This window comes from Piliocolobus tephrosceles, chromosome 20 (genome assembly GCF_002776525.5).
Source record: "Piliocolobus tephrosceles isolate RC106 chromosome 20, ASM277652v3, whole genome shotgun sequence".
NCBI classification, from domain to species: Eukaryota; Metazoa; Chordata; class Mammalia; order Primates; family Cercopithecidae; genus Piliocolobus; species Piliocolobus tephrosceles.
This window is the reverse complement of record NC_045453.1, coordinates 5205727-5231821: the sequence shown is the minus strand read 5'-3', so window position 1 is coordinate 5231821 and position 26095 is coordinate 5205727. Positions and strand designations below refer to the sequence as shown.

Sequence of the window (26095 nt, the reverse complement as noted above, 5' to 3'; positions counted from 1 at the left end):
TTGGCAAAAGATACTTTGCCAGTGGAAATAAAGCCCTTAAAATAAGATAATTCTGTATTATCTGGGTGACCCCAATGTAATCACACGAACCCTTAAGAGCAGAAGAGGGAGGCAAAAGAGATGTCTTGGAGAGATGAAGCAGAAGAATTAAATTCAAAGTATGAGAGGAACTCAGCCCACTGTTGCTGGCTTTGAAAGTGGCCACAAGCCAGGGAATCCAGGCAGCCTCTAAAAGCTGAGAGGAAGTCCTGCCAAGAGCCAGCAAGGAAATGGGGACTTCAGTCCTATAACCTCACAGAGCTGAATTCTGACAACCTGAATGAACTTGGGAACAGATTACACCCCCTCCCCAACTCTCCAGAAAGGAATATAGACACCTTGATTTCAGCCTTGTGACACTAGAAGCAGAGAATCCGCTGAGCCATGGAATCCAGGCGTCAGGCCCACAAGAAGTGTGAAACAGAATTGAATATTGTTTTATGACACTAAATCTGTGATAACTTCTTACAGCCCCAAAAGAAAGCTAATACAGGCATTATGGGAACACCTTTCTTGCAGCAAACACTGCCTGACTTCAGTTGGGTTAAACCATGGGGGAATCCAGATGTGAATATTTCAAGGTCTCTGCCCTTGCAGAATTAAACAAAAACAAATAACAACATCATAGTTAAGTGTGAAAACGGAGTATGTTCAGAGAACTGTACAGATGTGTTAGAAAGTTGGCTTTAGTCATTAAACCTTAAGTAGATGTGATTTTTTAAAGTTAATGAGATTCATGAGTTTATTTTCTTGTCAGAAGCACCAACAGACAAAACAGTTGGTGTGTGTTTTTGTTTTTTAATCACAGTGCTTTTATTATAGATTATCTTCAGAAGTTAGTGCAGGTGGCATGTGGAACATAAACAGGACGGATACTCAACCCTGCCTAGTTTGGGGATGAGTCACTTTTCAAACTGCACAGTTATGAGCAAAGTGCATATTCAAGAACCAAGTTAACAGGCCACCAGCAGACACCCAGGAATTCCCAGCGGGACACATATATCCCATGAACTGCACTGCAAAATAATATATTATCATTTGCTCTGCACACCAGCAGGCCTGGGTTTGAATCTCTGCAGTCTTTCTCCATCCAGCTCTGTGGCCTTGGGCAACTTATGAAACCTCTCACTGACTCAGTGCCGTCATTTGGACAGCAGGGTACATAGCAAATCCAAAGAATGGAACTGAGATTAAATGAGATCTTTGTAAAGTGCCTAGCACATAGTAGATACTCACTAAATACCAGCCCTCTTTGCCTCCAAAAAGTGTTAGTGTCTACAGTGTAAAATGTGCCTCATTGTTTATACTTTGGGTGAACCAAACCTTGGAACAGGGTTTGCTCCTGTAGCAAATGTTCTCACTCAATAATATTATCCCCATTTTCAAATGAAGCTGAGGTTCAGAGAGGTCAGATTACCTCCCCTGGGTCCAGATGATTAAATGAGATTACATTTGCTAAATAAACTTCCAGCATAGCAGATGATCAGTAGGTGTATAGCTCTCCTTGTCCCTCCCACATTTAATTTCTTCATGTGACTTTGGTTTAGTGATTGTGTTCATGCTACTATCTTTGGTTTCATCATCATATCCCCAATGCCTGGCACAGCCCTGGCACATGGTAGGCACCCAATCTGTTGAATAAATGACCCAATCTCAATAATTACTTTATTGGAGAAACTCTCTGAAGACTAATTTCCCTTTGAATGAGGCCCAAACAATGTTTGGAACCTGCTCAGGGAGAATCGGGAAAGACTAAGACAAGATTTCACCCAAATATATCTGTGCAAGTTATAAAGATGCTCATGGATAGAGAGCATGACTTCAGCTGGGTGTGGTAGCATGTGCCTATAGTCCCAGCTACTCAGGAGGCTCAGGCAGGAGGATCATTTGAGCCCAAGAGTTTGAGACTGCAGTGAGCTATGGTTGTGTCACTGCACTCCAGCTTGGGTGACAGAGCAAGACCCTGTATAGGAGACTTCATGACCTCATTATTGTCATTAAGTCACAGAATCTGCCCACATGATGGGCAGCCCTAACTCGTAGCTCACCTTCCATTCACCATCATTTAAATCCTGCTGTTCAGTCTCCCAGTAGGGAGGACAACGTGTTTAAATTACTAGAATATCTTTTTCATTTGTTTGAGACAGGGTCTCTCTGTTGCCTAGACTTGAGTGCAATGGTGCAATCTCAGCTCATTGTAGCCTTGACTTCCTGGGCTGAAGTAATCCTCCCACCTCAGCCTCTCAAAGTGCTGGGATTGCAGGCATGACCCACTATGCCTGGCAACAAAATGTCAATAATGGTTACCTCTGGATTGTAAGACTATGGGCAACTTTTGATTGTCTTTTTTCTTTTTCTTTTTCTTTTTTTTTGAGACAAAGTCTCACTCTGTCACCCAGACTGGAGTGCAGTGGCATGATCATGGCTCACTGCAGTCTTGACCTCCTGGGCTTAAGCCATCCTCCCACCTCAGATTCCTGAGTAGCTAGGAGTAGGTAGGGCCACAGACACATCCTACCACCCCCAGCTAATTTTTTTTTTTTTAATTCTTTGTAGAGACAGGATCTCACTATGTTGCCCAGGATGGTCTCAAAACGCCTAACCTCAAGTGATCCTCCTGCCTTGGCCTCCCAAAGTGCTGGCATTATAGTTGTGAGCCATAGCCATATTACTTTTTGTTTTTGAGACAAAGTCTTGCTCTGTCACCGAGGGTGAAGCACAGTGGCATGATCTTGGCTCACTGCAACCTCTGCCTCCCAGGTTCAAGCAATCCTCCTACCTCAGTAGCTGGGATAACAGGCATATGCCACAACACCCGGTTAATTTTTGTATTTTTAGTAGAGATGGGGTTTCTCCATGTTTGGCCAGGCTGGTCTCAAACTCCAGACCTCAAGGGATCTGCCTGCCTTGGCCTCCCAAAGTGCTGGGATTATACGCATGAGCCACCATGCCCAGCCCATATTACACTTTTTAATTGAAAAAATTTTTTTCATTTCAACCACAAAACATAGAACATTTAGATTAAGGTAGTAGCTATGGGTAATATTTTTTCTTTTTTATATTTGTATTTTCAAAATCTAGAATATGTGCTACTTTTATGATGGAAAAACAAATTCCATTCTCAACGCAATATACCTCAACAATGTGAAAACAACTTTAATAATTATTATTTTTATTTTGCTTAAAAAGATTTGTGGGACCCCCTAGAATGACCTCAAAGGAAGGATAACCTGAGCTACTTTTTACCGAAATCATGGAAAATGGCAGCTCTCTGATGCTTTAAGGTTTTCAAGCATCGATTTCAGGACATCACTAAGGTGCCCATCCCAATTTTTAATCTCTCTTAATAATGCAGAGATGTACTCACATCTACCATAATGCTTCTGGCCTCAATTTAAGCCATTTCCTCTATTATTTCCTCTGTGAAAGAAGGAAAAGAACCTTTAAAGTGTATTTTAACATCAAAATGCTGAGAGGGTGGCGTGCCAAAGTGATGAGACCGGTGAATGGGTTATTTCTTTGTTTCCCATGATTTATAATAAAAACATCAACTTACACCCTACCCTAAATGCCGTTTCTTTCTCATATAATGATTCCAATATCTAAATGTGAAGTTGGGGGCTTACATAAATGGCTTTTCACAGGACTTAACTCCTGAATTCCAAAACCATCATACGAGGTGAATGAGAAAAGTGGGCCAGTAAAGATAAGACACTTTCCCAAGATTGCACAATTAGTTGTTGCTAGAGTCAACATTTAAACCCCAAGCTCCCCATTCCAAGTTCTTTCTAAGGCACTGTGGTAGCCATCAACCAAAATGGCCACCTCCTCGCATTGATATCCTTTTTTAGTCCCCTCCCACTTTGACTAGGGCTGAACTCTGTAACTGTGGAAATGACCATACGTGGCTTCTGGGGCTAGGTCAGAGAAAACATTGCAGCTCTGCCTTGTTTCAAGTCACATGCTCTGGGGGAAACTAGCCACCATGTCATAAGGACACTCAAGCAGCTTTCTGGAGAGGTCTATATGACAGTAACCCCAGACAATTTCACATGACTTCAGCCTTGGCCAACATCTTGCCTACAACCTCATGAAAGATCCCAAGCCAGAATCATCCACACAAGCTGGATTCCAGACCCACAGAAATGGTGAGACATGATACGTTGAATTTTTTGTTGTTGTTGTTTTGTTTGTTTTTGTTGTTGTTGTTGTTTGAGATGGCGTCTCACTCTGTCGCCCAGGCTGGAGAGCAGTGGCATGATATCGGCTCACTGCAACCTCTATTGCCCGGGTTCAAGCGATTCTCCTACCTAGGCCTCCCGAGTAGCTGGGATTATAGGTGCCTGTCATCTGGCCCGGCTAATTTTTGTATTTGTAGTAAAGACCAGGTTTCACCATGTTGGCCAGGCTGGTCTTGAACTCCTGACCTCATGATCCACCCAACTCGGCCTCCCAAAGTGCTGGGATTACAGGTGAGAGCCACTGCGCCCAGCCGAGATGTTGATTGTTTTAAGTCACTAAATTTTGAGGTAATTTGTTTCACAGCAGTTGACAACTAATAAAGACATAGTGTCTCCCCTTCTGAGTGGTGCTTACCTTTTTGTGAAGCCTGTTAAAAAGCAATGGACTCTCTTTCCAGAAAACCTTATACCTATTTATATGAAATTCTGTATAGTGTTCCAAGGTGTTCCTGGTCCCTCTTGAAACCACAAGAAATAAAAACACATGTCCCAGTTTATCGAGTTAATAGATGCCACAGCCAGGATTCAACCCCAACTACCTCAACTACACAGCCCACATCCTCTGCCCTTTTGCCATTCTGCCTTCCTGGAGGCCTGGGTTCAGAACCGCTGCTCTAAGTTAAGTTGTCCTTACATCTTCATCTTCCTTCTGCATTCTATCCCTTTATTCTTTTTTTTTTTTTTTTTTTTTTTTTTTTAGAGTGAGCAGCAGCAAGATTTATTGTGAAGAGTGAAAGAACAAAGCTTCCACAGTATGGAAGGGGACCTGAGCAGGTTGCCTTATCCCTTTATTCTTATAGGTCACATTTCTCTGGACCCATTTTAATTGCAATTCCTGAGTGACCCATTGGGTATTAGGTCCCAGCAAAAACACAAAGACAAGCTCACTGATTCTGAGGGCCCAAGGTCTAATGGGATCTTATAGATGGAAATAAATAACTGTACACATTATTCAAACCTATTTTCTTAGGTCCTTTTGGACAAGGAGGCAGCAACAAACTCTGGGGCAGCCTTCACAGAGGAATGTGAATACACTAGCTGGGCCTTGAAAGCCCAAAGGAAAGAGGGTGGCTCAGGTGAATTCTGGGTAGAAGTGACAGTGAGTATGATAGGGAGTGGTCTCCATGGGTCTGTGTGTGAAAAGTGCAAGTGTGTTCACTTGGGGATGGGCCAGCAGTCCAGAGGGGCTGGAGCAGGAGACAAAGCCAGAAAGGTGGGCTGAGCAGATCCCAAGCAAAGAAGTCTTGACCATCTCCTATAACAACCAGCTCAATAGAACTATGATCTGAGCTCATATATTGGCTCTTACCCAACCCTGTGGCCCCAGACCCAATAGCAGAGGCCCTGACACAGGTGTTCATCAACGTTTGCTGAATGAATTCATTCAAGCAGAACGGGGTGCTAAGACTGGTCTGCGGTTGGGGCAGGGAAAGCAAGATAGGGTTGCAGAGTCACCCTTGATGCCTCCTTGCATGTCATTTCTTTGGCAAGATTTTCCCTGATTTCCTACATTCATTAAGCCATCCATCCTCCCATACCACTCAATGCGTTCTTCAACATATAATGAGGAAAAAATCTAATTAGCTCTTGACATTAATGATGACTTCAATGTCTACTCCAAATTAGACAGTCAGCCAGATGATGTCAGGGACTACTTGCTTCTTCACTGCTCTGCTCTCCATCCTAGAGGAAAGACTCCTGTATCCCAGGAAACAACAGTAATACAGCATGGGGCACCTTCTTCCATTGGCACTGTTAGCTTCTTACTGGGATGCCAGCCGTGTGCTGAGCTCTGGGGACTTACAGCCTAAATAGACACCATTCCTGTGTTTACACAGATGGATTACAAATGATGGTAACCCGATCTAGTAGGTGTCCTAGCAGATAGAAGCCTGGGGTGCTGTTAGAGTTGAGAGGAGGGGAAGTCTGAAAACTGACACCAGGTAGGGGAGAAATTATTTCCAAACTCAACAATTATAGTCACTTTGGGTGCAAAATAAACATTCAAAAATGAATAACTTTTAATGTACTACTAATAATTCCATTAGAAAATACTGGGATGAGGGCCAGGCACAGTGGCTCATGCCTGTAATCCTAGCACTTTGGGAGACCAAGGTGGTAGGGTTGCTTGAGGCCAGGCATTCAAGACCAGCCTAGGCAACATAGTGAGACTGTCACAAAAAAAGAAACAGAGAAGAAGAAGAAGAAAAGAAGAAGGAGAAGGAGGAAGAGGAAGAAGAGGGAGAAGAAGAACAGGAAGAGGAAGAAAGAAGAAGAAGAAAAATAATAATAATGGTGGGATGGCTGGGCACAGTGGTTCACACCTGCAATCTCAGCATTTTGGGAGGCTGAGGCAGGGGTATCACTTCAGCCCAGGAGTTCAAGACCAGCCTGCACAATATAACAAGACTTCATCTATACTAAAAATAAAATAAAATAAATTAGTTGCGTATGGTGATGCATATCTGTAGTCCCAGCTACTCGGGAGGCTGGGGCAGGAGAGCTGCTTGAGCCTAGGAGTTCAACGTTGCAGTGACCTCTAATCATGCCATTGCACTGCAGACTGGGCAATAGAGTAAGACAAGTCTCAAAAACAGAAAATGGGCTGGGAGAAAAAACAAAATGGGTTGAAAGAAAAAAAAATGGTAGGAGAAAAACGATTCTATTCACAAGAGCAATTAAAATATTATACCATTTGGGCCAGGCACAGTGGCTCACACCTGTAATCCCAGTACTTTGGCAGACCGCGGCGGGAGGATCACTTGAGGTCAGGAGTTTGAGACAAGCCTGACCAACATGGTGAAACCCGTCTCTACTAAAAATACAAAAATTAGCCAGGCCTGGTGGCTTATGCCTTTAATTCTGGCTACTTGGGAGGCTTAGGCAGGAGAATTGCTTGAACCTTGGAGGTGGAAGTTGCAGTGAGCCAAGATGGTGTCACTGCACTCCAGCCTGGGTGACAGAGTGAGACTCTGTCTCAAAAAAAAAAAATTACACGATCTGGAAATAAAGTTAACAAAAATGTACAGGTCTTATATAAAGAAAACTATAAAACTCTACTGAAGAGCGTAACATCTTGGACCAGTGGAGATCAGAGCTTTCCTTAGACTGGAAGGTCCTATAACGTGGATATTAATTATCCCAAAATCATCCCACAAAGAAAATGTCATCCCAGTGAAGATCCCAGTGAGATTTTATTGTCAAAACAATCCTAAAATTCAACAGGAAAAACAGTTGCATAATGTTCCTAACAAAAAGACCTAACATTTACTGACCACTCACCATGTGCCAGGTGCCATCTGAGGACTTGCGATGCATCATCTCATCACATCTTCACACACTGTGAGGTAGACACTGTTACTGTTAACATTATACAGATGAGGCAGCATTAAGTTCAGAGAAAAAAAAATAACTTGTTCAAGGTAACACAGCTAACCTGGGATTAAAGCTCAGGCTGGCTGACCTCAAGCTCCATGAATTTAACCACTTTGCTCTACTGCCAAGAAAACTTTGAAGATTAACGAACTGGGACTTGTTCTGCCAGATATTAAAATGCATTAGATAGCTACAACAACTAAAACAGCAATTTTGACAAAGAAACACAGTCCTATTAAACCAAACAGAGTATAGAAACAGAGCCAGGTGTATGAGGAATTGTAGTATATAATAAAGGTGACATTTCCAACTGGTGGAGAAGAAATAGAAGTCAATAAGGAGAATGGGACTAGCTACAGACTAGCCATTTGGAGAAAAATTAAGCTAGAGCTCCACCTCCCTCATTAAATCTAAATAAATTCCACCTAGATCAAAAATTTACATGTGATAAAAGAAACAATAAAAGTATTGAAAGAAACAAATGGATATTTTTATAATCCTGGAACTATTAATACTTTTAACTATATTTTAATAATCAGGCAGTTTTCCTAAGCACAATATGGAAGTTAAAAAATTCTTGGGGGCCGGACACAATGGCTCATGCCTGTAATCCCAGCACTTTGGGAGGCCAAGGCAGGCAGATCACTTGAGGTCAGGAGTTGGAGACCAGCCTGGCCAACATCTCTACTAAAATTACAAAATTAATCTCTACTAAAATTACAAAAATTAGCTGGGCATGGTGGCACGTGCCTGTAGTCCCAGTTACTTGAGAGGCTGAGGCAGGAGAATCACTTGAACCTGGGAGGCAGAGTTTGTGGTAAGCTGAGATCACGCTGTTGCACTCCAGCCTAGGTGACAGAGGGAGACTCCATCTCAAAAGAAAAAAAAAAAAGGTTCTAAACATGCTATTAACAAAAGAAGAAATACAAATGGAAATAAATACTTGAAAAGATTTTCAGCCTCACTAGCAATGAAACTGCAGATTAAAACAAGATCGAGATATTTTTCAATAGATCAGAGTGGCAAAGGTTAAAAAGATCGGCAGAATTCAGCAAAGATGGAAACAGACACAACTCAGGCACTGTTGATGGGAGTACAGATTCGTACAATTGATTTGGGAGGCAGGTTAGCAATATGTAACAAAATTATACTTGTTCTGGGGTGTGTCAGGATTTGAACACAAGTCTGGCTAACATGAGAAAATTATAGGCCAGCAGTGGTGGCTCACACCTGTGATCTCAGCACTTGGGGAGGCTGAAGTGAGAGGACTGCTTGAGCCCGGGAGTTCAAGACCATCCTGGGCAACACAGTGAGACCCTGTCTCTTTATAAAAAATAATAATTTAAAATATTTTAGCTGGTCACAGTGGCTCACACCTGTAATCCTAGCACTCTGGGAGGCTGAGGCAGGCAGATCACCTGAGGTAGGGAGTTCGAGACCAGCCTGACCAACATGGAGAAACCCCGTCTCTACTAAAAATACAAAATTAGCCGGGTGTGGTGGCGCATGCCATAGTCTCAGCTACTGGGGATGCTGAGGCAGGAGAATTCCTTAAACACGGGAGGCAGAGGTTGCGGTGAGCCAAGATCACTCCATTGCACTCCAGCCTGGGCAACAAGAGCGAAACTCCGTCTCAAAAAAAAAAAAAATTTAATAAAATTATAATGGGAAAAACATTTTGATTTGGTAATTCATGTACAGTGATTTATTCCAGGAGGAAATTAAACAAGCAAGCAGTGATCTTTGTCCAAGGTTGCTTAATATAGCATAGTATAAAATGGTAAAAATCTGGAAATAGCTTCAATGACCATCAATAGTGTTAAATAAATTCTAGTACAATACAATATAATGTGAGATACTGATTTAAAACAATAATATAAATTTAAATTTATTAAGTGGATATATGTCCACAAGATATCATTGAGTGAAAACAGGACAGGTGAGTAGAACAAACTTACGTATACTATGATGGTCAAACTAAAAGAGTTTGCACAAAGAGGTATCCAAAAGATTATCATTGGCTCTGGGTAATGGAATTTCCAGTGATTTGTAATTACTTTCTTAAAATGTTTTTGTATTGTTTGAATTTTTTACCATTAGAAGATATAAATTTTATAATCAAAATATTCAGTACCAGCCTAGGCAACATGGCAAAACCATGTTTCTTGTTTCTTTTTTTTTTTTTTTCCCTGAGACAGAGTCTCACTCTGTCGCCCAGGGTAGAGTGCAGTGACGTGATCTCGGCTCACTGCAACCTCTGCCTCCTAGGTTCAAGCAATTCTCCTGCCTCAGCCTCCCAAGTAGCTGGGATTACAGGCATGCGCCACCACGCTTGGCTAATGTTTGTATTTTTAGTAGAGACTGGGTCTCACCCTGCTGGCCAGGCTGATCTCGAACTCCTGACATTGTGATCCACCCCACTCAGCCTCCCAAAGTGCTGGGATTACAGGCGTGAGCCACCGCACCCCACCTGCAAAACCATGTTTCTACACAAAATAAAAAATTAGCTGGGCATGGTGGTGCACACCTGTACTCCCAGCTACTTGGGAGGCTGAGGTGGAAGAATCGCTTGAGCCGGGGAGGTGGACGTTGCAGTGAACCAAGATGGTGCCACTGCACTTCAGCCTGTGAACAGGGCAATACCCTGTCTCAAAAATAAACAAACAAAAAATTTCAATAGAGCTCACTGCATTTTGGTTTTAAAATAGCACTTAACTGAACATCTATTTTATAGCCTACAAAGTCTATATTCTTATTTATTCCCTACCTCAACCCTACACGGGAGGTCTTACTCATTTATTTTGCAGGTGAGGAGACAACTCAAGTCTCGGAAAGGTTAAGCAGCTTGCTCTGGATGTATCAGAATTTGAACACAGGGCTGGCTGACCCAAGAACTCTTTCCATGATGCTCCACTACTTATCTTAATATTGCTATTAATATCTAATAATATATGCCTCATATTATGTGTCTATTAAGTGCCAGGCACTTGATGGATATTTCTTTAATCCATTCAGCAACCCTTCAGGATATTAACCCTCCTCCAGAGGGGCAATAGCTCAAAACAGGTAGTAAGTGCCAACCCTGGTTTATCTGGCTTCAAAACCTCCCTGCTCCATTTGGCTGTATTTCCTGCTGATTTAGTAGTGTACTGTCTTCAATTGGAGACACTATTTGCCTTGAGGTCTGTGCTCCTCTACATGCCTTTACATCTCCATCTTGTAGCTTTTTGGTTTGACTGCAGTTCTTAAATATAGATTATGGATTTAACCATAATGCAAATATTTACTTTTACCATGCAGTACTTAAACAAGAATGTTGTGAACTCTTAGTTTATCCACCAACTTTATCACCCAGCTCAGAAGCCTTCAGAGTCTCCCCTGACAGAATAAAAGTAAAACTCAGCAGCTAGGTTCCTTCACAGTCTAGCTGTAATGTGCGTGGCCACGAGGCTCCCAGAATGCCCTGGGCTCCCTCCTGCAGGCTCCTGACCATGCTCCTCCTGGGTTTTGCAGCTCAATAGCCCCAGCGCCCAGCAGGATGCTCAGCCCAAAGTCACATTCAGTAAATGCTGGATGAAAGGAGGAAAGGAGAAAGCTCTACACCCTGAGACAAAGATTTCACCCAGGCAACAAGATAGGGGCCTTCGAGGCTGAATGAAATGCAACTGGAGCAGAGATGAGGTAAGGCTTCAATGAAGGCGACATGCTCATGGCACAGTCACCTTGAGACCTACCTCTCTGCTGTGCTATCCAGCTTTACAAAATGCTTTCACATAATAACCCTAACTGCTACTACTTCTAGAGAGCTCACCACATGCCAGGCACTAGGTGCTTTACAGATATGCTTTCTTATTAGGATTACTATATTATTAATTTCTGTACCTCTCCACTAGCTCCACACAAGCTCCAGGAGGGCAGGGGTTTTTGTCTGTGGTGTTCAAAACAGTGCCGGGCACATAGTAGATATTAAATAGGTCACTGAATTCTTCACAGAGCTCCATGAAGTGAGGATTTTTTTTTTTTTTTTTTTTAATTTAGGATTTCTCCTGTGTCACCCAGGCTGGAGTACAGTGGCATGATAACAACTCACTGCAGCCTCCAACTCCTGGGCTCAAGAGATCCTTCTGCCTCAGACTCCTGAGTACTTGGGACTATAGGTGTGCGCCATCACACTCGGCTAATTTATTAATTTTTTGTAGAGACGGGGTCTCACTATGTTGCCCAGGCTAGTCTTGAACTCAGTGCCTCAAGCAATCCTCCTGCCTTGGCCATCCAAAGTCCTGAAATTACGTGCTTTGAGCCACTGTGCCAGGCCTAAAATAAGGATGATTTTAACCTCCATTTTACAGATGGGCAACTTAAGACTTAGAGGGGTAAGTGACTTTTCCAGTTACAGATCCAACAAAAGGCATAGCCAACACTAAAAACAGGTCACCCTATTGCCCTTGCAACCTATTACCCTTGCATCCACCTGGGTTCAGAAATGTTCACTCCTGGTCATGAAGTTGGGAGCCACCACCTGTCTGCAGGACTTCTTAATTGACTAATAATGATAACATGGTACCAATTAACATTCACATTAACATTGCCATATACCAGGCACTGTTCCCAGCGCTTCACATGTGTGACTCACAGCAACTTAAGAATTATAGTCATGCATTGCATAATAATGTTTCAGGCAACAAAGGACCACATATAAGACAGTGGTCCCATAAGATTATGGTGGAGTATATACAGAAACATAAGGCCAGGCACAGTGGCTCATGCCTGTAATCTCAGCACTTTAAAAGGCCAAGGTGGGAGAATCACTTGAGGCTAGGAGTTTGAAACCAGCCTGGGTAACATAGTGAGACCCCCATCTCTACAAAAAATACAAAAATCAGCCAGAGGTGGTGGCACAAGCCTGTACTCCTAGCTACGCAGGAGGCTGAGCTGGGAGGATTGCTTGAGCCTAGGAGTTTCAGAATTCTGCTACTGCACTTCCCTCTGGGCATCAGAGTGAGATCCTGTCGAAAGAAAGAAAAGAAAGAATAAGAAAAGAAAAGAAAAGAAATCTGATATATGGCACTTGATATTGACATTGCAGCTCAAGTAGAGGAGATGAGTGATATTCAGTAATGGTGCTGGGACATTTTGTTTTCCACATGAAAAAATATAGGAGAATAGCTTGAGCCCAGGAGCTCAAGACCAGTCTGGGCAACACAGGGAGAACCCCATCTCTACCCAAAAATTAAAAACTTAGCTGGGCATGGTGGTGCACACCTGTGGTCCCAGCTACTGGGGAGGCTGAGGTGAGAGGATCACTTGAGCCTGGGTGACAGAGTGAGACCCTGTCTCAAGAAAAAAAAAAAAGAAGAAGAAAAATATATAATAAAATGTATATACCATCTAGATTTGTGTAAGTACACTCTATCATGCTCACACAATGACAAAATTGCCTAAATAATGCATTTATCAGAAAGTATCCCGACATTAAAGGATGTATGACTGTACTTGCTATGACTCATTTTTGATAGTTGAGGAATCTGAAGCCCCAAGGAGGTTTAGAGACATTGCCAGAATTGCAAAGCTAGTAAATTGTGAGTTCAGAATTTCCAATCCAGCCGTCCGGGTCTGGCACCCACACTCTTCATCACAGCTCATACTGCCTCGATAATACATCGTCAGAGCTGTCCTGCTCTAGGATGGCAAACCAGGAGTCAAGGCAGCAGTGAAGAGCACAGCCACTTTGCTTGGCCTGCTAGACAAGCTCTCATGTTTTCACATTACCTTTTAAAACCTCACAGTTACCCTGTGAAGTTACAGGTGAGCAAATAGCAAATAACAATACAGATAAGACCCAAAAAGAGCCAGGAGAAGACAGAAGACACAGAAAGCGGATTAGAGGTTGCCTAGGGCCACAGAGTTGAAAGAAAATGGGGAGTGACTGGTAATGCTTACTTGGGGTGATAAAAAATGTGTTTTTTTGTTCTGTTTTGGGCATGGAGTCTCCCTCTGTGGCCCAGGCTGGAGCGCAGTGGCACAATCTCGGCTCACTGCAACCCCTGCCTCCCGGGTTCAAGCGATTCTCATGACTCAGTCTCCCAAGTAGTTGAGATTACAGGTGTGCACCACCATGCCCAACTAATTTTTTGTATTTTTAGTAGAGACAGGGTTTCACCATGTTGGTGAGGCTGGTCTTGAACTCCTAACCTTGAATGATCAACTGGCCTCAGCCTCCCAAAGTGCTAGGATTACAGGAGTGAGCCACTGGGCCTGGCTTGAAAATGTTTTATAATTAATGATGGTGGCTGATTGCTGTGGCCCACATGCCTGCAGGAAACACTGTCTAACTGGGGAGACCAATGCAAAGAAATACATAATTACAAATTGAGAAAAGGGTTCAGAAGGAAACAAGACATGGTGAGAGATACCACACAGCCAGGTGGAGAGGGACCTCAGAATCACCTGAGGTCAGGAGTTGGAGACTAGCCTGGCCAACATGGTGAAACCCTGACTCTACCAAAAATACAAAAATTAGCTGGGCATGGTGGTGGGTGCCTGTAATTCCAGCTACTCTGGAGGCTGAGGCCAGAAAATCCCTTGAAGCTGGGAGGTGGAGGTTGCAGTGAGCCGAGATCATGTCACTGCACTCCAGCCTGGGTGACAGAGCGAGACTCCGTCTCAAAAAATAAAAATAAAAAATAAACTAAGGCCGGGCGCGGTGGCTCAAGCCTGTAATCCCAGCACTTTGGGAGGCCAAGACGGGCGGATCACGAGGTCAGGAGATCGAGACCATCCTGGCTAACACGGTGAAACCCCGTCTCTACTAAAAAATACAAAAAACTAGCTGGGCGAGGTGGCAGGCGCCTGTAGTCCCAGCTACTCGGGAGGCTGAGGCAGGAGAATGGCGTGAACCTGGGGAGGCGGAGCTTGCAGTGAGCTGAGATCCGGCCACTGCACTCCAGCCCGGGCGACAGAGCAAGACTCTGTCTCAAAAATAAATAAATAAATAAATAAAATAAAATAAAATTAATGATGGTGATGGTTACACAACTGCGAATACACTAAAAAAGCATTGAATTGTACACTAAACAGGTGAATTGTATGGTAAGTGAATTACAGTCACACACCACATAAGGACATTTTGGTCAATGACAGACTACATATACCACGGTGGTCCCATAAGATTAATAACAACATATTTTTACTGTACCTTTTCTGTTTAGAAATGTTTAGCCACACAAATACTTACCATTGTGTTACAACTGCTGACAGTATTCAGTGCAGTAACATGCTTCACAGGTTTGTAACCTGGGAGCAATAGGCTGTACTATACAGCCTAACTGTGTGGTAGGCTATACCAGTAAGCTTGTGCACATACACTTCATAGCGATCACACAACGATGAAATCACCTAATGATACATTTCTCAGATGGTCTCCCCATTGTTAAGCGATGCATGACTGTAAATCTCAATAAAGCTGTGTGGGTTTTGTTGTATTTTTGTTTTTTAAAAACGGAAAAAACGGGCTGGGCATGGTGGCTCACGCCTGTAATCCCAGCACTTTGGGAGGCCGAGGCAGGCAGATCACAAGGTCAGGAGTTCAAGACCAGCTTGACCAACATGGTGAAACCCCGTCTCTACTAAAAATACAAAAATTAGCCAGGCGTGGTGGCACGTGCCTGTAATTCCAGCTACGCAGGAGGCTGAGGCAGGAGAATTGCTTGAACCCAGGAGGCAGAGGTTGCAGTGAGCCAAAATTGTGCCACTGCACTCCAGCCTGGGCAACAGAGTGAGACTCTGTCTCAAAAAAAAAAGAAAAGAAAAGAAAGAAAAAAAAAGGGAAAAAAACACATGGAAGCAAGTGGCACAGGTTGAATTTCAGTAAGTTTCAGATCAAAAACCTTGGAACTATTGTTGCTTCTTTTTATCTCCCCTCTCATCTCTGATTATCAGCAGACAAAATAAATCTAAGGCATGTTCCCACTTCTCTGTCCCCACCGCCTGGTCCAAGCTGCCCTCTCTCATCCGCACTAACTTTGCGGCCCCACTGCACCCCCTCACCCCATCCCCGCGTCCCCAAGCCCCCTGCCACTCAAGCAGTCTCCTCACTTCCCCTTCTGCTCCCCACAGTTTGTCTCCACCAAGCAGCCAGAGGGATCCTTTGAGAGCATTCCTGTCAGATCATTTCCCTCTTTTGCTCAGAAGTGTCCAATGGCTCAAAAATAAAATTCACTGATCTGGCCTCTGCCCACCTTCCCAACCTACTGCCCACTAAGCACACTTGTCCCCTTCCTGTCCCTAAATGCACTCCCACCTCCTTTGCAGTCTTTTTTTTTTTTGAGACGGAGTCTTACCGTCGCCCAGGCTGGAGTGCAATGGTGCAATCTTGACTCACTGCAACCTCCACCTCCTAGGTTCAAACAATTCTCCTGCCTCAGCCTCCTGAGTGGCTGCAATTATAGGCGCATGTCGCCATTAGCCCAGCTAATTGTTGTACTTTTAGTAGAGACTGGGTTTCACCATGTTGGCCAGGCTGGTCTCGAACTCCTGACCTCAGGTGACCCGCCCACCTCAGCCTCTCAAAGTGCTGGGATTTCAGGTGTGAGCCACCATGCCCAGCCACACTCTGACTCTTATTTCCTAGAATATTCTGCCTCCAGGTACCAGACACACAGCTTGCTCCTTAATTTCACTCAGGACTCTGCTCAAATGTACATCTCATCACTCCAGAGAGGCTTTCCCTGCCCTCCCAATCAAGCTCAGCCACACCCCAGCTCTTTACTTTCTGACCTGCCTGGTTTTACTTCAGAGCACTTTTGATCACCGTTAGACACAGCGTGTTTGTCCTCTGACAACCATCTGCCTCAACTATTAGGATGTGACATTACTTAGGGCAGGGGCTTCCTTCTGTATATCCTTAGGATCTAGAAGAATGCCCAGTACTTAGTAGATGCTCAAAGAATGAATAGATGAATCTGATGCCAAAGCCTTGGCTCCTCACTGTCCCTGGAATAATCCAGCAGAGGGTGATCACTGAATTAACAAAGCCCCTTTTGGAAATCTGTGATGCCTCCTTTGTGCTGTATCTGTGCCACTGCTCACCTTAAATTTATTTATTTGTGAATGGCCAGAATTTCCTCCAGACTGAGTTCATGGCTGCTGTAGCCCATTACATAGTCTTGAACAGCATAGGTTAATCTTTTGTTGACTGAACAGAAAAACAAATCCCCAAACCAATGGCAGAAGTTTAATTTCTCTGCTGCCAAATGCAGAATAGGGGCCACCTTCCAGCCCACTGCCCTGAAAAAAGACTAAGCCCCATTCCTAGGGAAGTAAGACCTTGGAGTCAAGCTCAAGTGCTCTTTAGAATTCCTTGGGTACTGAGCTGTGCCAGAGAAAGCTCCTGGCAGAATGCAATTTGCCAACTAAGCCCAGAAAGCTGTGTGAACAGCAGGCAAACTTAAAGCAGGCACTTAGTGAAATTGCTTTCTGTTATCTCAAAAAAAAAATAATAGCATGCCAGGCTGGCTTAAGGGGAAAATACTCGAGTGTAAATAGGGCTGCGCTTCACTCCCCTGGTCTCCAAAACACACAGAAGTCTCCAAACACTCTCCCTCTAACTTGAGCCATGCAGTCGAGATCCTCCCAGCCCCATTCTCCATCTCCATTCCATCACTCCAGGCCCATCAGATTCCCCAGTCACCAGGAACTCTCCCTGCATTTATGCATGTTGTTCCCTTTGTCTGGCATGCTTGTCCTTCCTTCCTCTGCCACCCAGGCTGGAGGGCAGCGGTGCAATCGTAACTCACTGCACCCTTGACCTCCCAGGCTCAGGTGAGCCTCCAACCTCAACCTCCTGAGTAGCTGGGACTACAGGTTCATGCCACTATGCCTGACGAATTAAAAAAATTTATTTGTGGCTGGACGCAGTGGCTCACGCCTGTAACCCAAACACTTTGGGAGGCCTAAGCAGGCAGATCACGAGGTCAGGAGATCGAGACCATCCTGGCTAACACAGTGAATCCTGTCTTTACTAAAAATATAAAAAATTAGCCAGGCGTGGTGGCGCACACTTGTAGTCCCAGCTACTCAGGAGGCTGAGCCAGGACAATCGCTTGAACCTGGGAGGCAAAGGTTGAAGTGAGCCGAGATCACGCCACTGCACTCCAGCCTGGGCAACAGAGTGAGACTCCACCTCAAAATAAAACGGTGTGTGTGTGTAAAAATTGTGTGTGTGTGTATGTGTGTGTGTGGAGCTGAGGTCTCACTGTGTTGCCCAGGCTGGTCTTGAATTCCTGGCCTCAAGTGATCCTCCTGCCTCAGCCTCCCAAAGTGCTGAGATTATAGGTGTGACCCACCGCACCTAGCCCCCACTCATTTTTTGTTTTCTCCTTTGCAAAATCTTCCTCTTCCTCTCCTTCCTCTGACAGATAACTGTGTTCTGAGTTGTAGGTGTGAGTTACCAATTCAGCCAGCCAACTCAGTTCAGTGTCAAGATTAGAGAAGACAATAGAACATGCCTTCAGGGAACACTGTCTAATTGGGGAGACCAATGCAAAGAAATACATAATTACAAATTGGGAAAAGGGTTCAGAAGGAAACAAGACATGGTGAGAGATACCACACAGCCAGGTGGAGATGGGGAAAACCACATCGAATGGCTGGGGAAGACTTCTCTGAGGAGGTGACATTCAACTGGTTCCTGATGGATGAGTAGGAGTTAACCAAGCAAAGAATGGGGAGAAAATGTTTCAAGCAGAGGGCATGGCATGTGTAAGGGTATGAAGGTGCGGGGCAAGAAAGCACATGGCATAACCCAGAAACCAAAGCGAGGACTGTGTGGCTTCGGCCTCAGAGGACTGGGCGGGCTGTGTGAGGAGAGGCAGGCCTCCTAGGCAGCAAATGCTCTGAATTGCCATCCTTGTGTTTCTGCCTCCCCTCTCCTCAGAAGGGCCGTGGTACATCTACTTCCCTCGCTATCTCCAGTGCAGGGCAAGATACCTGGTGCATAAAGGGCGCTCAACAAGTGCCTGTGGGCTGCACTGTCCCCAGAGATGCGGTGAGCTATCGCTCCCCCTGTCCATTCTTCCACCCCAACAGCAAGTCCCCAGTTGGCACGCCTAACTGAAGCACTCAGGGACTGGTTAACCACAAGACTAGTGAAAGAAACTGAGGATGAAACAGGAGCAGCTGCAAGAGCTAGAGTTACGTCCTTGACTAATGCCACTGACAACCCAGTTGGGAGATGTGACCACCACATGGTTCTTGGAGACCAGATTCTCAGGGTAAGCGTCAATCAGATGGTAACTCTAAGAGGGCCTGCCAAAATCACAGCCCCCAAGACTTAAATTATCAGTTTGAAGTTCAAAATACAGTTTCCAAAATTCAGTAGTTTGTTGATTAAAATTTTAAAAATCCAAAAGATAAAAACAAAGCTGAGTTGGTAGGAATTTCCAAGTTGCCAGGTGCCCCATCTGTCCTGTATTTCCCCTGATGAATTAGCCTCTGGCCCAACCAATAATTCTGTCATTTTCTTTTTCTTTTCTTTTCTTTTTTTTTTAGATGGATGGATGGAGTTTCGCTCTTGTTACCCAGGCTGGAGTGCAATGGCGCAATCTCGGCTCACTGCAACCTCTACCTCCTGGGTTCAAGCGATTCTCCTGCCTCAGCCTCCTGAGTAGCTGGGATTACAGGGATGTTCCACCGTGCCTGGCTAATTTTGTATTTTTAGTGGAGACGGGGATTCTCCATGTTGGTCAGGCTGGTCTTGAACTCCTGACCTCAGGTGATCTGCCCACCTCAGCCTCCCAAAGTGCTGGGATTACAGGTATGAGCCACCGCACCCGGCAAATTCTGCCATTTTCAGGAACACACTCACACTTCTTCAAATCATACTTTGAACTCTTGCTTTCTGGGTAATGGATTCTGAACTATTCCAAACTAGTAATTATCAAGGCTAAGCCAAGTTGTTTCTTAACTCTTTTTGGAAGGGTGGGGAGTAAACAGACATTACACAATTTGAAAGCGTCTTATGAAGAAACACAATTATGAAACGTTTGCCTGAGTCGCACAGGCCACCGTCCCCTTTGTGCTCCTTACATTTTTTGTTTGATCTTTGAAGTCCTACACTGTAATGTTTTCTGCAGTTCTCCATGCTACCCTCTAGTGAGGGTAAAAAGGGACTGCAGATACCTTCTTGTGAAATTCGAGTCTGTTCTCCAAAACCGTAGCAAGCACTGTTCCCCCATCCCTTCACAAATGCCCTTCCCTCCTCCTTGCCCAGCTAACTCCTGTCCTCTAGATCTCACCGTAACTGCCATTTCTTCAAAGAGCCCTTTCCTACTTCACCCACCACATCTAAATTAGGTCTCCACTCTCCTCTTATAATATTCTATTATATTGGCCACATAGGGTGGCTCACGTGTGTAATCCCAGCACTTTGGGAAGCTGAGGCAGGAGGATCACTTGAGCCCATAAGTTCAAGACCATCCTGGGCAAAATGACAAAATCCCATCTCTACAAAAAATTTTAAAAAATTAGTTAGGTGTGGTGGTTCGCACCTTGGTCCCAGTTACTTGGGGGACTAAGGCAGGACGATCGCTTGAGCCCAGGAGGTGGAGACTACAGAGAGCCATGATCATGCCACTCTACTTCAGCCTAGGTAACAGAGTGAGACCTCATCTCAAAAAACACAAAAACAAAAACCTATTATATAACTTCATGATATTTGACACAATTCATAATCATATATTTGTGCACATTTGATTAATTTAACATTTACCCATCCTCCATCCCCATTAAGGTGCAAGTTCCATGTGGGCAGGTTCCTGGTGTTACATCTATATATCTAGTGCCTAGAATAGCTTGACACATAGTAGGTACTCAATACAAATTACTAAATGGTTAACAGTTTTTCTTTAGGATTTTCTAAAGATGGTATGTCGAATACTGACTTCTAGTTTCTTGGGACACTAAGTATTCATGGTATCTTCCAAACACAGTGCCTTATCACAGCAATAACCACATTTTTTTCATGGCTGCTCTATCCACATACTGTACTTGCTCCTTTAAATGTATCGCTGATCCTCAAAATGGCCCAGGTCAATTAAATTCCTCCCAGTCATATGGCTAGTAAGTAGTGGCAAGACCAGAATTCAAACTCAACTTGGAGTCCAGGGTCTGTGCTCCTTCCACCCAGTCCCACTTCTCAACATAGGGGCACAACCCCCCCAGAGTCACTCCAGCAGGCCTACGAGCATGGGAATCCAAAAGACAATGTGCGGCCCATTTTTTGTATCTTCTTTTCCTGATGGTAAACAACATAAAATATTTTTGTGTTAAAAAAGGCACAGACCAGCCTGGGCAACATAGTGAGACCCCATTTCTACAAAAAAATAAAAAATTAGCCAGGCATAGTGCTGCACACCTATAGTCCCAGCTGAGGTGGGAAGATCACTTGAGCCTGTGAGGCTGAGGCTGCAGAGAGCCGTGATCATGCCACTGCACTCCAGCCTGGGCAACAGAGTGACGCCCTGTCTGAAAAAAAAAAAAAAAAAAAAAAAAGGCACATATATTTTAAAGTATGATATATAAAAGTAAATTTAAAATAATTTTTAAAACAAAACACAAAAGTTAAAAGAAATTTCATGCTTGTTGCCCAGGTCAGTCTCAGGAACCTCCATGGAAAAACATGAAAAGCACCTGTCACTCTGTCCTTCTTCACTTTATGTATCTTTTCCTTGTTGCTGTATTATTTATTTATTTATTTTTATTTATTTATTTTCAGATGGAGTCTTGCTCCGTCACCCAGCCTGAAGTGCAGTGGTGCAATCTTGGCCCACTGCAATCTCCGCCTCAAGCAATTCTCCTGCCTCAGTCTCCCAAGTAGCTGGGATGACAGGCACGCACCACCATGCCCCACTCATTTTTTGTATTTTTAGTACAGACAGGGTTTCACCATGTTGGCCAGGCTGGTCTCCAACTCCTGACGTCAAGTGATCCACCAGGCTCAGCCTCCCAAAGTGTTGGGATTACAGGCGTGAGCCACCACACCCTGCCCCTTGTTGCTATATTAAATAATGCCAGCATCCCCACTCAATCTTCATTTTCCCACTCCCAACCAATTAAAATGTCTATTGAAAATGGCAGGATGTCAGCCACGGGCATGTCATTTTCAAAAGCCTTAGTCATTTATGAGGACACCTTTTTGTAGGTACAATAAATCTGATTGATTTTTATTACACATCTTAGTTTAGAATCACTTTTACATTCCTAGACAAAGAGATGATACAAATAAATATCAATTGTAAAACTTAGAGCCCCAAGTATTGATTGGCATATTCTTTGTCTAAAGGTAGCCAAAGAGAAGGTCGAGAACAGTAATAACTTCAAGGAGCCATAAAGCCCACTGCTTCCTGCCGGCCCCAGTATCACTCCTTCATAAATAACCCCAGAAGCATTTCATTCAGGCAACAAGGGCAGGCAGAAAGGTGACAGATTTCTGAACAGCACAAAACAAAGCCTTGCGTGATAATCGCCAGGCCCACTATTCTTAGCCAGTTCCCTCAGAGCATTTTTAGTATGGCTTTTAGAGTATATTAACAGCCCCATTTTCGACCACAGATGGGGTTCAGATGGTCTGAGGTGTTGTCTCCAGTACGCCTCAACCTCAAGTGGGAAATGTGAGGCAGAACTGATATCCACGTTAACAGGGAATCGACACTTCTCAGAAACTTGGCAACAATTCTACATTCAGTGAGGGAGGACTTGTCAGAGTCAGACAGGAAAAGCAGAGAGCAGCCCACGCCCGAGCTGCAGCACTCTGGCGCCCTTGGTCATGGAGGTGTGGGTGGAGCAATTCAAGCAGCATGCAGGCATTAGACGGGAAATAATCCAGCGTTAGGTCAGTCTTAAGAAAGTGCTTCATGCCTTTGATTTGTGGCCTTGGGTTCTGAATCCAGGGGTCTGAGAGACATGTGACTTTAAAATATGAAGCCAAATACATTCTCCAGATCAGAGTAAAAGGGGGTCTATTGGGGGCTGCACACACAGTCTCAAACTCCTTCTCCTGATGGCCATCTTAGATCCTGTCAGACTTGCTTTCTGGCTTTGCTAGCTGCTTCTGGCATAAAGGCCCTCAGACGGCTCAGAACATTCTAGGTACGACTAGAGACATGAAAACCTGGTCCCTCAGTGGGCTTGGTAGGTCCTCTACATATTTGGTTCAATGCAGAACCCAAAGCAGCAGCTTTCTGGTGGCAGCACGACATTCTACAATCTGCTCTATTCAAATATTTATCGGATCCATTTTTAGAGAAGAAAAGCACCAGAGACTGCTTGGAAAGGGACAGCTTCATTTCCAACTAAGTCTTCTTTTCTTTTGTTTCCACAGACCACCACATAAACACAGCTGAGTACAAGACAGGCCTGTCAACTTGTCTGTCTTCTCTTAGAAAAGTTCTATGTGTCACTTAACCACCCTTGGTCAGAAGAGTCACCTTGAGATACCAGTATTAACGTATAGGGTTATCTGCAGTTTTCTTTCTCTTTTTTTTTTTTTTTTCTTTTTTGAGGCAGAGTCTCACTGTTGCCCAGGTTGGAGTGCAGTGGTGTGATCTCGACTCACTGCAACCTCCACCTCCCAGGTTCAAGTGATTCTCTTGCCTCAGCCTCCCAAGTAGCTAGGACTAGAGGCATGCACCACCACACCTGGCAAATTTTTGTATTTTTAGTAGAGATGGGGTTTCACCATGTTGGCCAGGCTGGTCTTGAAGTCCTAACCTCAGGTGATCCGCCCACCTCGGCCTCCCAAAGTGCTAGGATTACAGGCGTGAGCCACCATACCCGGCCGGTTATCTGCAGTTTTCACTTCTCAGATTTGCTACATGAATATTTTTAGCCTACAGAATTCAGATTAGCTTTGAGGAAATGTGGTGTGAGAGACACGTGTAACCAGCAGACAACCAGCATAGGCTACCCACCTTAGCGTTTTGTTCTTATTCAAATAGGCAAATTCTTAGTAAATAAGAAAGAAGCAAGGTTTGATCTCAAGAAAAGATGAGGGAAGGCTGAAAAGGCCCCTGGGTTCAGAAAGAAGGGTTACTAAAAAGGGTTACTAAAAAGGAGATAAGCCACTGGACAACAGATCTCCATTTTGCAGAATGCTAAGACATTGCACTTAGTACCTCCTATTTCCCACGGGTTCTGATCCAGAAATGTGCCCTGGGAACTGAGCAGCTGAGTTAAAATATAACTCAAGGCCCACCTGAGTCGCCACCTTCCTGAAGCACCGTGCCAGCAAGGTGCACCAGTGTGGCAGACCTGGAGACTCATACTATCCCCTCAGGCTTGGCTCGTGGACTCAGACACCCACATGGGAGTGCTTCCAGCCTGGATTAGTCATTCAATGGGCCTTTAATACAGACAAAAGGCAACAACTGCACATTAGTGGATTTCTAAAATTGGGCAAGTTCTTGGTCTCTGTCTCTCTTACAGACACACATGGACACATTCACAGACCACAGGCACCATCGTGCTCTCACACCCACACACACTTATGAGCTTCTCTTGGGGAAAAATGAGTAATATTCACCTAATGACCAACATAAAATGAAGCTCTGAATCTCAATAATACAAGGAACTAAAACTTACAAACCAAACTAGTAATATGTAAACGGGAATTCTGAACTCTCCTTTGAGCCTATTCAATCACGCAGCTACTCTTCACCAACATCTTAGGCTCTGCCTGGAGGGAGCCACAGTTCTAGGATTCAGTGAATTCTCTGCTGAAGGCAGGCAGGATTCCTTTGCTTCCATCTGTTATGTCTTCCCTACCCACTGCACTGAGTCTCATGTCTCCATCTCTGCATCTGCCTAGCTACTTTTCTGCTCTCTATACCAATATGGAACAAAACGGGGAATTCAAAAGTGCCACTATACAGCTCCTTCCCTCAACTCTAGCCCATCAGAGAAGGCAGAGCAAGCCTCCTTTCTCACACTAAACAGGCCCACTGCACAGCATGCTCTGGAGGCAGAGGATGGGCCCACACAAGGATGCTCAGAGTACGCGTGCATGGGAAAAAATGGTGACAAATGAAGAGTAAAGTGATATGGTGTATGGACATGGCACCAGCTTACAGACTTAGGTCTTCGACAGGATGGTCACGGTTTTGAGGTTTTAAAGAAGCTATTTCCCTAAATACTCCGAGGAGGCAAAGGGAATGTTATTTCTATTGCTCCCAACATTGAATCCTTCAGAAGCAGAAACTGGAAGAGATTTCCTCACTGGGCAGGCCCCAAAGGCAGATCCACTTCTTACTGAGGTGCATGGAGGCAACAGAGCTGATGGTGCCCACCTGGGGCCTGGATTCAAATACGATTTCTCATTTCTCCCTACAAGAACAGGCACCTAGTCAAGTTCCAGGCTTTTCACTTTTCAATCTCACTGTCATTTTATCCCAAGGCTCCAAAGATGTGGTCCTGCTAAGGGGACTCCTGATTCTGCCCTATTGTTCAACAAGAAGGGAGCCCCATGAAAAGAACAGGCCAGAAAAGGAGAGAGGAGAGAAAGGGAGGGCAGGGGAAGGGGGAGAAGAAGGCAAGGTGGAAGGAAGCAAGGTCACTGGTCATTCTCTTGCTTTCCACTTGGACTATCGCACTTTACCTTACCCATGCATTTCTGAGATGCTAATTAAAAGATGTTTCCCAGAGGGGCTGAGTGCCAGATTAGGAACAGCACGTTTGACCAGATTAAGCTGGTTGATCTGCAAAGAGGCCATCGCTTCTCCTCAGGAGAACGGTTCTGAGTTTGGGCCGAGTCCTCTCTGCAGCTTTTTGCTAGTCTCTTCTCCCAGAAGGCAAATGCTGTTTCCGCCCTGGGAGAGGAGGAGCTGGCTTTACTTTGGAACCAGCCCCCGAGACTGTGGATAAAGCTGAGATGCAGGGGTTCCTGAGGAAGAGGAGGAGGATCCCGACTTCCTTCCACTTTTAGGCCTGCAAAAGTCAAACACATGTTTATATTACATGTCCCCATCTCTGTCCCTGACACATCTGATGTCATTAACATTTCATTTCAGGCCATTCTTCAATGGCCTAAAAATGACGACACGTTCAACTGTAAAACCACTAGACTGGCACAGCCTGAACCTTGGGGCATGGCCAAAATGGCCTCAGAACAGAGGTGTGGAATATGAGAGAAGAGATTCTAATGCTTAGCAGTTGTTCTTCCTTTAAAACCAAAGCTTGACTGTCCTTTCCTGATTGGTAACAAAAATTAAGTTTGCAGGTAGAATTTCTTCCATTATAGTTCTGCACCCAATTGTTTTCCTAAAACTTCTAATCCAGAATGTAATAAGACAGAATTACTACTTTTGCACCAAATGGGTGAGATAAACTTAGCATGGAGGCCCAGAGCCTGGGTTATGGATCTGGATTACCTATTTTTGAATTATCGCTTT

General features: G+C 44.4%; 1 protein-coding gene across 1 annotated transcript in view; it reads right to left on the bottom strand.

The window, feature by feature from the left end:
* Positions 1-21843: 21843 nt before the first annotated feature.
* Positions 21844-26095, bottom strand: part of KIF3B (kinesin family member 3B) — a 56474-nt gene continuing 52222 nt past the window's right edge. The window contains exon 9 of the mRNA XM_023220418.3: positions 21844-25631. Within this exon, the coding sequence (XP_023076186.1) occupies positions 25535-25631 (97 nt within the window). The 3' untranslated portion in view covers positions 21844-25534. The remainder of the gene's footprint in view (positions 25632-26095) is intronic.